This window comes from Ranitomeya imitator, chromosome 6 (assembly GCF_032444005.1).
Source record: "Ranitomeya imitator isolate aRanImi1 chromosome 6, aRanImi1.pri, whole genome shotgun sequence".
NCBI classification, from domain to species: Eukaryota; Metazoa; Chordata; class Amphibia; order Anura; family Dendrobatidae; genus Ranitomeya; species Ranitomeya imitator.
In genome coordinates, this window is record NC_091287.1 from 478,651,036 (window position 1) to 478,664,001 (window position 12,966).

The 12,966-nt window shown below is 45.0% G+C and overlaps 1 protein-coding gene across 2 annotated transcripts in view; it reads right to left on the reverse strand.

Annotated features, from left to right (window-relative positions):
* CNGB3 (cyclic nucleotide gated channel subunit beta 3) overlaps positions 1 to 12,966 on the reverse strand; it is a 249,308-nt gene that overhangs the window by 147,532 nt on the left and 88,810 nt on the right. For both annotated transcript variants that reach the window (XM_069731577.1, XM_069731576.1), the window contains one exon: positions 12,671 to 12,822. In XM_069731577.1, coding sequence (XP_069587678.1) covers positions 12,671 to 12,822 — 152 coding nt within the window. The remainder of the gene's footprint in view (positions 1 to 12,670; positions 12,823 to 12,966) is intronic.

Below are 12,966 nucleotides of genomic sequence, written 5' to 3' on the forward strand. Positions count from 1 at the left end.
CACCAAATGGGAGAGCTAACAGATCCTCTATATACTACACCACACGGGAGAGCTGACAGATCCTCTATATACTACACCACACAGGATAGCTGACAGATCCTCTATATACTACACCACACAGGAGAGCTGACAGATCCTCTATATACTACACCACACAGGAGAGCTGACAGATCCTCTATATACTACACCACACAGGAGAGCTGACAGATCCTCTATATACTACACCACACAGGAGAGCTGACAGATCCTCTATATACTACACCACACAGGAGAGCTGACAGATCCTCTATATACTACACCAAACAGGAGAGCTGACAGATCCTCTATATACTACACCACACAGAAGAGCTGACAGATCCTCTATATACTACACCACACAGGAGAGCTGACAGATCCTCTATATACTACACCACACAGGAGAGCTGACAGATCCTCTATATACTACACCACACAGGAGAGCTGACAGATCCTCTATATACTACACCACACAGGAGAACTGACGGATCCTCTATATACTACACCACACAGGAGAGCTGACAGATCCTCTATATACTACACCACACAGGAGAGCTGACAGATCCTCTATATACTGCACCACACGGGAGAGCTAACAGATCCTCTATATACTACACCACACAGGAGAGCTGACAGATCCTCTATATACTACACCACACGGGAGAGCTAACAGATCCTCTATATACTACACCACACGGGAGAGCAGACAGATCCTCTATATACTACACCACACGGGAGAACTGACAGATCCTCTATATACTACACCACACAGTAGAGCTGACAGATCCTCTATATACTACACCACACAGGAGAGATGACAGATCCTCTATATACTACACCACACAGGAGAGCTGACAGATCCTCTATATACTACACCACACAGGAGAGCTGACAGATCCTCTATATACTACACCACACGGGAGAGCTGACAGATACTCTATATACTACACCACACGGGAGAACTGACAGATCCTCTACATACTACACCACACAGGAAAGCTGACAGATCCTCTATATACTACACCACACGGGAGAGCTAACAGATCCTCTATATACTACACCACACGAGAACTGACAGATCCTCTACATACTACATCACACGGGAGAACTAACAGATCCTCTATATACTACACCACACGAGAACTGACAGATCCTCTATATACTACACCACACAGGAGAGCCGATAGATCCTCTATATACTACACCACACGGGAGAGCTGACAGATCCTCTATATACTACACCACACAGGAGAGCTGACAGATCCTCTATATACTACACCACACGGGAGAGCTGACAGATCCTCTATATACTACACCACACAGGAGAGCTGACAGATCCTCTATATACTACACCACACAGGAGATCTGACAGATCCTCTATATACTACACCACACAGGAGATCTGACAGATCCTCTATATACTACACCACACGGGAGAGCTGACAGATCCTCTATATACTACACCACACAGGGGAGCTGACAGATCCTCTATATACTACACCACACAGGAGATCTGACAGATCCTCTATATACTACACCACACAGGAGAGCTGACAGATCCTCTATATACTACACCACACGGGAGAGCTGACAGATCCTCTATATACTACACCACACGGGAGAGCTGACAGATCCTCTATATACTACACCACACAGGAGAGCTGACAGATCCTCTATATACTACACCAAACGGGAGAGCTGACAGATCCTCTATATACTACACCACACGGGAGAGCTGACAGATCCTCTATATACTACACCACACGGGAGAGGGGGCAGATCCTCTATATACTACACCACACGGGAGAGCTGACAGATCCTCTATATACTACACCACACAGGAGAACTGACAGATCCTCTATATACTACGCCACACAGGAGAGCTGACAGATCCTCTATATACTACACCACACAGGAGAGCTGACAGATCCTCTATATACTACATTACACAGGAGAACTGACAGATCCTCTATACACTACACCACACAGGAGAGCTGACAGATCCTCTATATACTACACCACACAGGAGAACTGACAGATCCTTTATATACTACACCACACAGGAGAACTGACAGATCCTCTATACACTACACCACACAGGAGAGCTGACAGATCCTCTATATACTACACCACACAGGAGAGCTGACAGATCCTCTATATACTACACCACACAGGAGAGCTGACAGATCCTCTATATACTACACCACACAGGAGAGCTGACAGATCCTCTATATCATACACCACACAGGAGAGCTGACAGATCCTCTATATACTACACCACACAGGAGAGCTGACAGATCCTCTATATAATACACCACACAGGAGAGCTGAAAGATCCTCTATATACACTACACCACACAGGAGAGCTGACAGATCCTCTATATAATACACCACACAGGAGAGCTGACAGATCCTCTATATACTACACCACACAGGAGAGCCGACAGATCCTCTATATACTACACCACACAGGAGAGCTGACAGATCCTCTATATACTACACCACACAGGAGAGCTGACAAATCCTCTATATACTACACCACACAGGAGAGCTGACAGATCCTCTATATACTACACCACACAGGAGAGCTGACAGATCCTCTATATACTACATTACACAGGAGAACTGACAGATCCTCTATACACTACACCACACAGGAGAGCTGACAGATCCTCTATATACTACACCACACAGGAGAGCTGACAGATTCTCTATATACACTACACCACACAGGAGAGCTGACAGATCCTCTATATAATACACCACACAGGAGAGCTGACAGATCCTCTATATACTACACCACACAGGAGAGCCGACAGATCCTCTATATACTACACCACACAGGAGAGCTGACAGATCCTCTATATACTACACCACACAGGAGAGCTGACAGATCCTCTATATACTACACCACACAGGAGAGCTGACAGATCCTCTATATACTACACCACACAGGAGAGCTGACAGAGCCTCTATATACTACACCACACGGGAGAGCTGACAGATCCTCTATATACTACACCACACGGGAGAGCTGACAGATCCTCTATATACTACACCACACGGGAGAGCTGACAGATCCTCTATATACTACACCACACGGGAGAGCTGACAGATCCTCTATATACTACACCACACAGGAGAGCTGACAGATCCTCTATATACTACACCACACAGGAGAGCTGACAGATCCTCTATATACTACACCACACAGGAGAGCTGACAGAGCCTCTATATACTACACCACACGGGAGAGCTGACAGATCCTCTATATACTACACCACACGGGAGAGCTGACAGATCCTCTATATACTACACCACACAGGAGAGCTGACAGATCCTCTATATACTACACCACACGGGAGAGCTGACAGATCCTCTATATACTACACCACACAGGAGAGCTGACAGATCCTCTATATACTACACCACACAGGAGAACTGACAGATCCTCTATATACTACACCACACGGGAGAGCTGACAGATCCTCTATATACTACACCACACAGGAGAGCTGACAGATCCTCTATATACTACACCACACAGGAGAGCTGACAGATCCTCTATATACTACATTACACAGGAGAGCAGTAATGTAGGTCTAGTGTGTGTAGTAAAATACTTACCGGTGGCCATATTCCACTGCAATGAAGAAACAAGCAACGACACAGCGGCAGAAGACGGCGACTGCTGCGTATTTTATTACACACAGGGAAGTTTTCTGTTGGGGGCGAGAGATTGTTTTTGTTAGTACGATTTTGGGATAGATGTAATGTTTTCATCATTTGTTATAGCTTTTTTTGTGGAATTGTGGTGAACATTAAAAAGGACATTTGGCATTTGTTTCTTTTTACGGTGTTTTCTGATCAAGTTAATTGTTTTTTATAGTTTTATCGATTGGACTTTTCTGAACCCAGCAATACCAAATATTTGTTGTTTTTTATTTTTAAAATATATTTATTTTCAATGGGATAAAAAGGGTGATTTCAACTTTTAGGATTTTTTTTATTTTCTTTTTACCTTTCACTGGTACAGTTAGCCCCCTTAGGCTATGTGCACACGTTGCGGATTCTCTGCAGATCCGCAGCATTTTTTGCGGTGCAGAAACGCTGCAGATCCGCAATTTATTTACAGTACAATGTAAATCAATGAGAAAAAAATGCTGTGCGCACTTTGTGGAAAATCCGCTGCGGAAACGCTGCGGTTTAAAAGAAGTAGCATGTCACCTCTTTTTTGTGAAACTGCAGCGTTTTTGTACCCATTCCATTATAGAAAACCGCAGGGGTAAAAAGCGCAGCAAATCCGCAAGAAAACCGCAGCAAAAACGCACAAAAAATGCTGCGGAATTGCACAAAAAAATGCGACAAATCCGCAGGTGCGTTTTCTGCCAGAAGAGGCTGAATACGTACCATATATTCCTAAGCCTAATCCGCAACGTGTGCACATAGCCTTAGAGGATATGAAGATGCGATCATCCGATCACATGTGCTATTATATACAGTGATGCCACAGCATCCCTGCATATAGAAGAAATTATGGTCTCCTTTAAAGCTCGGCTACAGAAAGAAGACCCCTGGCTGTCATTAAAACCCATCGGCGACCCACGATCACCTCATGGAAGATCCCTGGCTGTCATTAAAACCCATCGGCGACCCACGATCACCTCATGGGCACGAATGGGTGAGAGAATGATATGCACGCATGCTGGCATGTGTTATATGCTGCAGTCAGAGATTGACACTGGCATTTAACACGCGCCATACATGTAAGGCAGATGTCGTAAGGGTGTTAATCACCTGAGGACCCCCTTCACCACTGTGTCACCCAGTATCCTATGGGCCCCCTCCCCCACTGTTTCACCTCTAATTTCCTATGGGCCCCCTCCCCCACTGTGTCACCCAATATCCTCCTCCCCCACTATTTCACCTCTATTTTCCTGTGGCCCCCTCCCCCACTGTTTCACCTCTATTTTCCTGTGGGCCTGCTCAGAGAGTGAAAGGGAAGCCACAGTAAGACGATGTAGATTTTGCTGCAGATCCGCAGCAGTTTCCCATGCGTTTACAGTACCATGTAAACCTATGGGAAACAGAAAACGCTGTGCCCATGCTGTGGAAAAAGCCGCGTAGAAATGCAGCGGTTTACATTCCGCAGCATGTCACTTCTTTCTGCGTTTTCTGCAGCGGTTTTACAACTGCCCTTAGGGAAAACCGCAGTTGTAAAACCGCAGTGGAAAATGCAGAAAAACCGCGGTGAATCCGCAGCGGTTTTCCACTGCTGATTTATCAAATCCGCTGCAGAAAAACCGCAGTGGACCCAGAATACGTGTGCACATAGCCTAACATAGAGGTAGGGGAGGGGGCCCACAAGAAAATTAGAATATCACTGTGGGCCCCCTCCCCTGTGTCACCTATAGGATGCATGGGGCCCCCTCCCCTAACTGCCTCTGTGGCCGGAGATCTACTCAGGGTGCCGGCATCATAGAGTTATTACTTACAGTCACACTGACTGCAGCCATCAGACTCCCTCTGCTCCACTGCTGCTTGCTTGGGTAGGACTTCTGACCAATCACAGCACAGCTCCTTGCCTGAGCTGTGCTGTGAGCTCACACAAAGAAAACTAACGCTGATTGGCTGAATTGCAGCCAATCAGCGTTTACACTGCTGCCTAGGGCATTTTTGAAGAGGAGCAGACTCAGCAGAGCCGTGGAGCACAGGAAACAGGTGACTGCGGGTGAGCTGTGTGCTGTCTGCTCTCAGCCTCACAGTCAGCTGTTCCTCTGACTGCTGGCTGTATTGAGGGTCGGCACTCTGCACACACCGCTCTCCTGGCAGAGGAATGGCAGCGGCAGCAGGTGATGTGAAGGAGCTGCTCCTGCACTTCCCATCACCTGTGCAGTCTGCCAGCAGCTGCTGCGGTGGCGGCTATACAATGCGGTTAAGGCTGGGTTTACACTATGAGCATGATGCAGGGGCCGGGCAGGCACAAATGAAGGAGGCAGGAGCTGGGGGCGGGGCCCACCGGAGGATTGTCCGGTGTCCCGGTGCCCCAGTCCGACCCTGCTCGGATGTGAACCTTGAATCCCTGCCACGCATGCTTGGCACCTGTTACAAAGCAAATAATCATGTGGGGATTGCCTGCCAGTCACTGTAAAACCGTATGCATCTTGGTAGTGACATTACTGATTGGCTGGCCGCATTACCTCATCAGAGGTTATAAAAGGACTGGCACCGTCATGCTCGACTCACTGACGCCATTACATAGTTCCAGTACAGTTCTGATTGGAGGGAGAGAGCAGCTATCCGGACCTGTGTGTGCACAGTTTAACTAATCAGAGTCCTCTAGTGTTGAAACTAGTGCTGATGCTGAACCATCATACTAACAGTCCTTCTAAAGGCTAATCTTGTGCTTTGCTGTTTGTATCAGATACGTTCTGCATTTAGCATAGGAAGAGTTGCAGGAGAAGGGAGAGTGGCAGAATACAGTGTCTGGGCAGCGCTAAGGGCTTTGCAGTCCTTTGCTAAATATATAGCTGCTGCATGTGAGCACATTCTTTGTTTGGGTTGAAAAAATGTACTATATTGTCATCCATAGAGTATTACGTTCTTTGTGCTACATTATGGTGTTATATAACACTCAAAAAAAGAGTTCAAAAATTATTCTGGATTTAATTAGTGATCCATATAGCATTATGTGCTTTCTGTTAAATTTCAGTGGTGTAAAGCACTCCAAAAGCAATTACATTTTTTTCTGGATTCAATTAGTCATCCATACAGTATTACGGGCTTTCTGTTAAATTTTGGTTGTATATAAAAGTCAAAAAAGGTTCAAAATATTTTCCTGGATTCAATTAATCATGAATACAGTTTAACGTGCTTTGTCTAAAATTACGGTGGTCCAAAAACTGCTTGGCCTGGTACAGTTCACAAAATATTTTTGTTCCAAACATTGACTATAGTCATACATACTGTATATCATGCTTTGTGTGAAGTTTCACTGGTTTGAAACAAAAAAGCTAAATTGCTTACTATAGGTGTATAAATTTGGTTGTTCTAAAATTTACTATTGTCATTATACACTGCAGAACTTGGTTTGTGTGAAATTTTATTGGTTTTAAATAAAAAACAAAATTGGCCTGCTACTGATGTACAAATTTTGGTTCCTATGTACTCGGTCTCCAGCCGCGATTGTTTCGTCCCCACCTTGCACCAGCACATGTCCAGGGATATCACCCATGCCGTAACCATCACAGTTACTGGGATTGTCCACTTAATGACTGACCCGCCGCTTGTGGTCAGGGAAGTGACATTTCCATGGCAGCACACTTGGTGAACTGTATGGTGGCCTGGGCCGAGTCTCACCCTGGCATGACACATGTGCTATCACCGCTGAGGATTGCTGGACCTACTACTATCAGGGTTTCCTTCACCTCCTACACCAGTTCCTGCACCCACTCCTGCTCCTTCTCATCGTCCATCTCTGATGTGCTATCTCAACATTGTCCACATCAGCCAGAAGTTGGAAGCTCTGCAGCACTGCCTCAGCAAGGCAACAACAGGCTCTGCTGAAGCTAATTTGTCTAAGATACAAATCACACACTGAGGCAGAGATATTGAAAGGAATAACAGGCCAGACAGAGACGTGGGTCTCACTGTTGGATCTCCAACCAGGCATAGTCAAGATGTCGCTGATGCCTAAGCATTACTGAAAGACTGCAGATACATGCAGCGCCCCAGAGATCTGGTCGTTGCAGTATGACACTCTGACGCTAAGGGGAGTGATGGCACATCTGGTGGCACTGAAGGAATTCTACTGACCAGGTATCACCAGCACACATTACACTTCACACTCCGGCCACTAGGGGGAGAAAAAGGCTTTATTTATTGGGCCACTCCTCACACTGGTAAAACTAGGGGTTGGATAGGAAGTTAGTCAGAAGCTGACTGGGTTGGATTCAGGCAACATCCCGTGGCAGGGGGTGTTGCAGGGAGAAGACACAGGGGGGTCCCTGTCAGGCGTGGGAACCTGGCAGGTGCCTAGCGAACAGAGCAGAACATAACGGAACCGCGCCTGCACACCCCGCGGCAGTATCCTGAGAGATACGAAGGGAAGGATATTGTGGAACAGTGAGAAACGAGATCAAGCACAAAGGAGAACCAGTAGGAGTCGTGCCGTGAGACCGAGGCAGCATCCTACTGAGGCGCGTAGCCGGTGGCCGGAACACCGCGGGAGTAACTGACTCTAGGCCTTACTTCGAACTCCGCAGGACAGTTAATTATAGGTTGGCTGTCTACCTTAAATTTCCTACAAAGACATAGGGGGCAACGCGTGCAGAGGGGCGTCTCTAGGGTCCCGGAAGAGCTCCGAGCCTTCCCATTATACGGGTGCGTCCTAGCCATAACATACTGGGGGATGAGAAACTAGTAACATCTGGAACAAGCGAGAGAGAATTAGAAAGAACGAACGAACGAGAACAGCAGTTGTGAGGACTATTCCGAATGCTCAGCAGGGTAGCACTACAACACACAGGCGCTAGTGGTAGGCACTGATTTCCACCTGCAAAGGGAAATCTGGATGTGACCATCGGACCGCCGGTCTCAGATAGCCCTGTTAAGCGTGCTCTCGATTGAGGATCCTGAAGTCTTCAGTAAAGAGGTAAAGAGACTGCAATCTTGTGTCCTCATTATTGACTGCACCTCACACCATCACCACCCACCTTACTGGGAAGCCCTGGGGACATACTTCACCTGTGGGAAGGTATACCATCCAGCTGCCATTCCATCACCCCCAGCGGACCCCAAGGCAGCGTCGGTCACCCTGACCGAACACCACAGGTGGCGTAACGAATCCCTGATAGACTGTACAACCTTTATTGGACACCCCTTAGCAGGGTCATGGACCGTGTCTAGCCACCGTGACAGCCTCAGAACCGAACCAGAGAGGCCCGGTACCGAGAACTCGTGGCCCTGTGTCTGGGGGCGCTCCATACATATTGAATGTCAGAGGTAATTTGAGGTGATATGAAACACAGGAAGAGGAAGTGCTGATATCTTAAAGGCAGTCTGTAGTTATTGAGAACAGGGAGAGGATGTGCCGGAGGGGAATCCAATGATATCCTCTCGTGGAAGTATCTCACCAATATCAGACCAGCGGCAGAGTGGAGCTGATCGTGTCCATGAGCAGAACCTGTCCAGATGAATTTCTGCCAGGGACCTTACTGAGAGACGGAAGAGGCCAGGACCTAGTGTGAGAGGTGTTGGATGCCACTGAGTCATTACCAAATGACAACATTACTGCAGATGATCAAACCTATTTATAACAGGTACAGTATTATACTGATTCGGACACAGGTATACACATTTATATCACCCTGGTGAGCCGACACACATCTCACCTAGACGCCACACTGTGATTGCTGGCGATATAGAAAAATGTGAGAGCTACTCTTTTCTTCCATTACTGTACTGGATGGCATTCTTTGATATATGCACTACAATGTCGAGAGAACATGACAGAAGATATTGCACCAAAATTGCCTCACCAACACTGCATAAATGTAACCTTTTATGCAGCATTGTTTTTTGCTTATAATCTACTAGCATTGGATATGCTCATGAAGAAGAGATACGAAGGAGAGATTATAATAACCGAAGGCATGGCATCTGTTTACATAAATTAGTATGGGCAAATTTGGTATCAGCCTTCATTTTGTGGGGGTCTATTCTGGGACAAATTTAGCAAATGTTGCACGCTATTGGTAAAATTTGTCACATTTTATATTAAAAAGGTTGTGCTGCTTTTGGTTTAGTTTAGCAATTTACATTCTATGGCAGCTTGCTGGTGGCAGGCCTGCTAATCCCGCCCAAATGGCTAACAAGAATCATAAACTGGTTCACAATGCATGAACAATGATTCTTTCTGTCTCAAATACTAATTAAATCAAGCAAATATAGTATACTCTATATACTTTATTATTTCCGCCAAAACTGTGCCAGGAAGGTAAAGTTAAGCACTGTGGTAGATACATGTTATTGAGTTTTAGGTATTGCATGGTTGTATCAGTTTGTTATATGCTTCTACACCCCCCACTCACCAAACGTTGGGTCTCTGTAAGATATTAAGAAAACAAGAATGCAATGATTTGGAAATTTCTTATATTCACAACAGAACATATACTGTATGACAAATCAGGACTTACTCACTGGACATTTTTCTATTTCATTTTATTAATTGATGACAGCAACACATCTCAAAAAAGTTGGGGCAGGTCCATGTTTACCATTGTGTAGCATCCTCTCTTCTTTTTTGCAACAGTCTGTAATCGTGGGAAGTGGGAAGAACAATTGCTGGCATTTTAGGAGAGGAATATTGTCCTGTTCTTGACTGGTGCAGGACTATAGCTGCTCAATTGTCCAGCGTTGTCTTTGCCGAATTATTCATTTCATAATACTTCAAATGTTTTCTATTGGTTAAAGGTTTGGACTGCCAGTTCATTAACTGAACCATTCTTCTATGATGCCATTCTGTTGTGATGGATGCAGTATGTGGTTTAGCATTGCCTTGCTGAAATAAACAAGGTCTACCCTGAAACGGACGCTGTCTGGATGGGAGCATATGTTGTTCTAAAACCTCTATATTTTGCTCACCATTGATGGTGCCTTTCAAGATGTGTAATGTGCCCATGACATAGGTACTAATTAGTGATGAGCGCAAGTGCTCAGTACTTGAGTTTGCCTAGGGTGTTCGGGTATGCACCGAGTATAGCTGTTGCTCGAGTGACATGTTCGAGTCCCCATGCTCGCATGTTTCAAAGCTATTAGAGAGCCCCAAAACATGAGGGGACTGCTTGAATACCCAAGCAATTTCCGCTTGTTTTGTGGCTATCTAACAGCAGTGAAAAGTGGGCGTGGGGACTCGAACATGTCTCTCGAGCACCTGCAAAACTCAGTGCATACCCAAGCACACTAGGCAAAGTCAAGTAACGAGCACTTGCACTTATCACTGGTGCTAATATAACCCCATGCCATGCACATGCAGGCTTTTGAACTGTGTGCTGATAACAAGCTGGACGGTCCCTCTCCTCTTGAGTGCGCAGAACTTGGTATCTATGGTTTTCACAGAACAGTTTTTTTCCATATTAGTAAAAAACAACTAAAAACAAACTGTCAACGGCGCTCAACACCTGAACCCACTACAAACAGTGGGGATAACCTCTATAACAACCCAGCTGCTGGTAGCCAAACAGAACCTGTGCCGCTTTCTGTAAAGGTCAAAACTATATATATACAAAACGGTACCGCGCTTGGGTTGCTACAATACCTCCCCTGATAACAGGGGCGTAATAGCCTCCTATAAGACTGGTGGACACGTGTGTCGTGCTGCAACCGCAGCCCCGGGAATCGCGCTGTGGATAGGGCGCTGCACTAATATGCGCCAGACATGCTTGATCCCAAACAAAACAATACTATGAGCCCATCATCTACGGTAAGAGATCCATTCCCTGTTGATGGGCTCATAGTATTGTTTTGTTTGGGATCAAGCATGTCTGGCGCATATTAGTGCAGCGCCCTATCCACAGCGCGATTCCCGGGGCTGCGGTTGCAGCACGACACACGTGTCCACCAGTCTTATAGGAGGCTATTACGCCCCTGTTATCAGGGGAGGTATTGTAGCAACCCAAGCGCGGTACCGTTTTGTATATATATAATTTTTTCCATATTGGCTTAATAAATTTTGAATGAGCTTTGGTCCAGGGGAGATACAGCTTTCACTTCCATTTGTGGATTGCACAGCAAACTGTATTCACAGACAATGATTTCTCGAACTAGTCCTGAACCTATCAAATGATTTGCACGGCTGAATAAGGTCCATTATTAATGCTGTCCCATCTGAGGTCCCATAGATCACAAGCATCCAATAAAGACCATTGGTCTTGTCCATTGTGCCCAGTGATTTCAAAAGAAACTCAGAATCTTTCAATGATATTATATACTGTAGATGGTCAGATATTCAGATTGTTCTCAAGCTTTCACTGAGAAAGATTTTTTCTGAAATTTTTTGAAAATTTTTAGACGTAGTTGTTCATAGTGAACCTCTAACAATCTTTCCTTCGGAGATACTTTGAATCTCCAATATGCTCTTTTTATATAACATCATGAGACGTACATGAAAATTGTCCCTACAGCTGTTTTCATTAGAGTGACACTTTTATTTTTCCAGCCTTTTTGTTAACCTCGTCCCAACTTTAGATGCACTGTTGCCATTAATTTCTAAATGAGTTATTTTTTCAAATGAAATGAAAAATGTCCAATGTTCAACTTCTGATTTGTGTTCTGTTGTGAATTAAAAATGGCTTTTAGATTCTCAAATCATTGCATTCTTGTTTGTTTCCTTTACATTTTACACAGCGTCATTGTTTCTATAGGTTTCTATAGCCATACATTTAAGTAAGGCCATCAGATGGCTAAACCTAATGCTTAACGAAAAAGAAACTTTGGATTAAGCAGAATAACATAAGATTGGTGGAAGTTATTAAAATTTGCCTGGGAAACGTGATGGAATCTAGTCTCAAAACATGTGTGTGGACAACTTACAATTTACCGTAAGTAGATGCATTAACCCAAAATCACACTCTGAACCTAATAACATATAAATTACTTGCTGTAGGGCTTTGCTCTGGTGATGAAACATCTGCATCAGCCAATTTTTCCTTGTACTGGGTGGTTCTTTCCCGCATGCGTTTGACGAGGTCAAGAATTTGGACTCCAGCCTTCTCGTTGTTGCCACTGGGATCATCTTGTATGTTTTTTCTATGAAACCAAATAAAAAAAACTCATAGCAGTAAAATGTATAACAGCATTAACTAAATTTAGCAATCTAAAGGATTTTTTTGACAAAGCACACCAATGACATAAAGAACACAAGCAAAAGAAATGGTGCTATATGGGGCAATA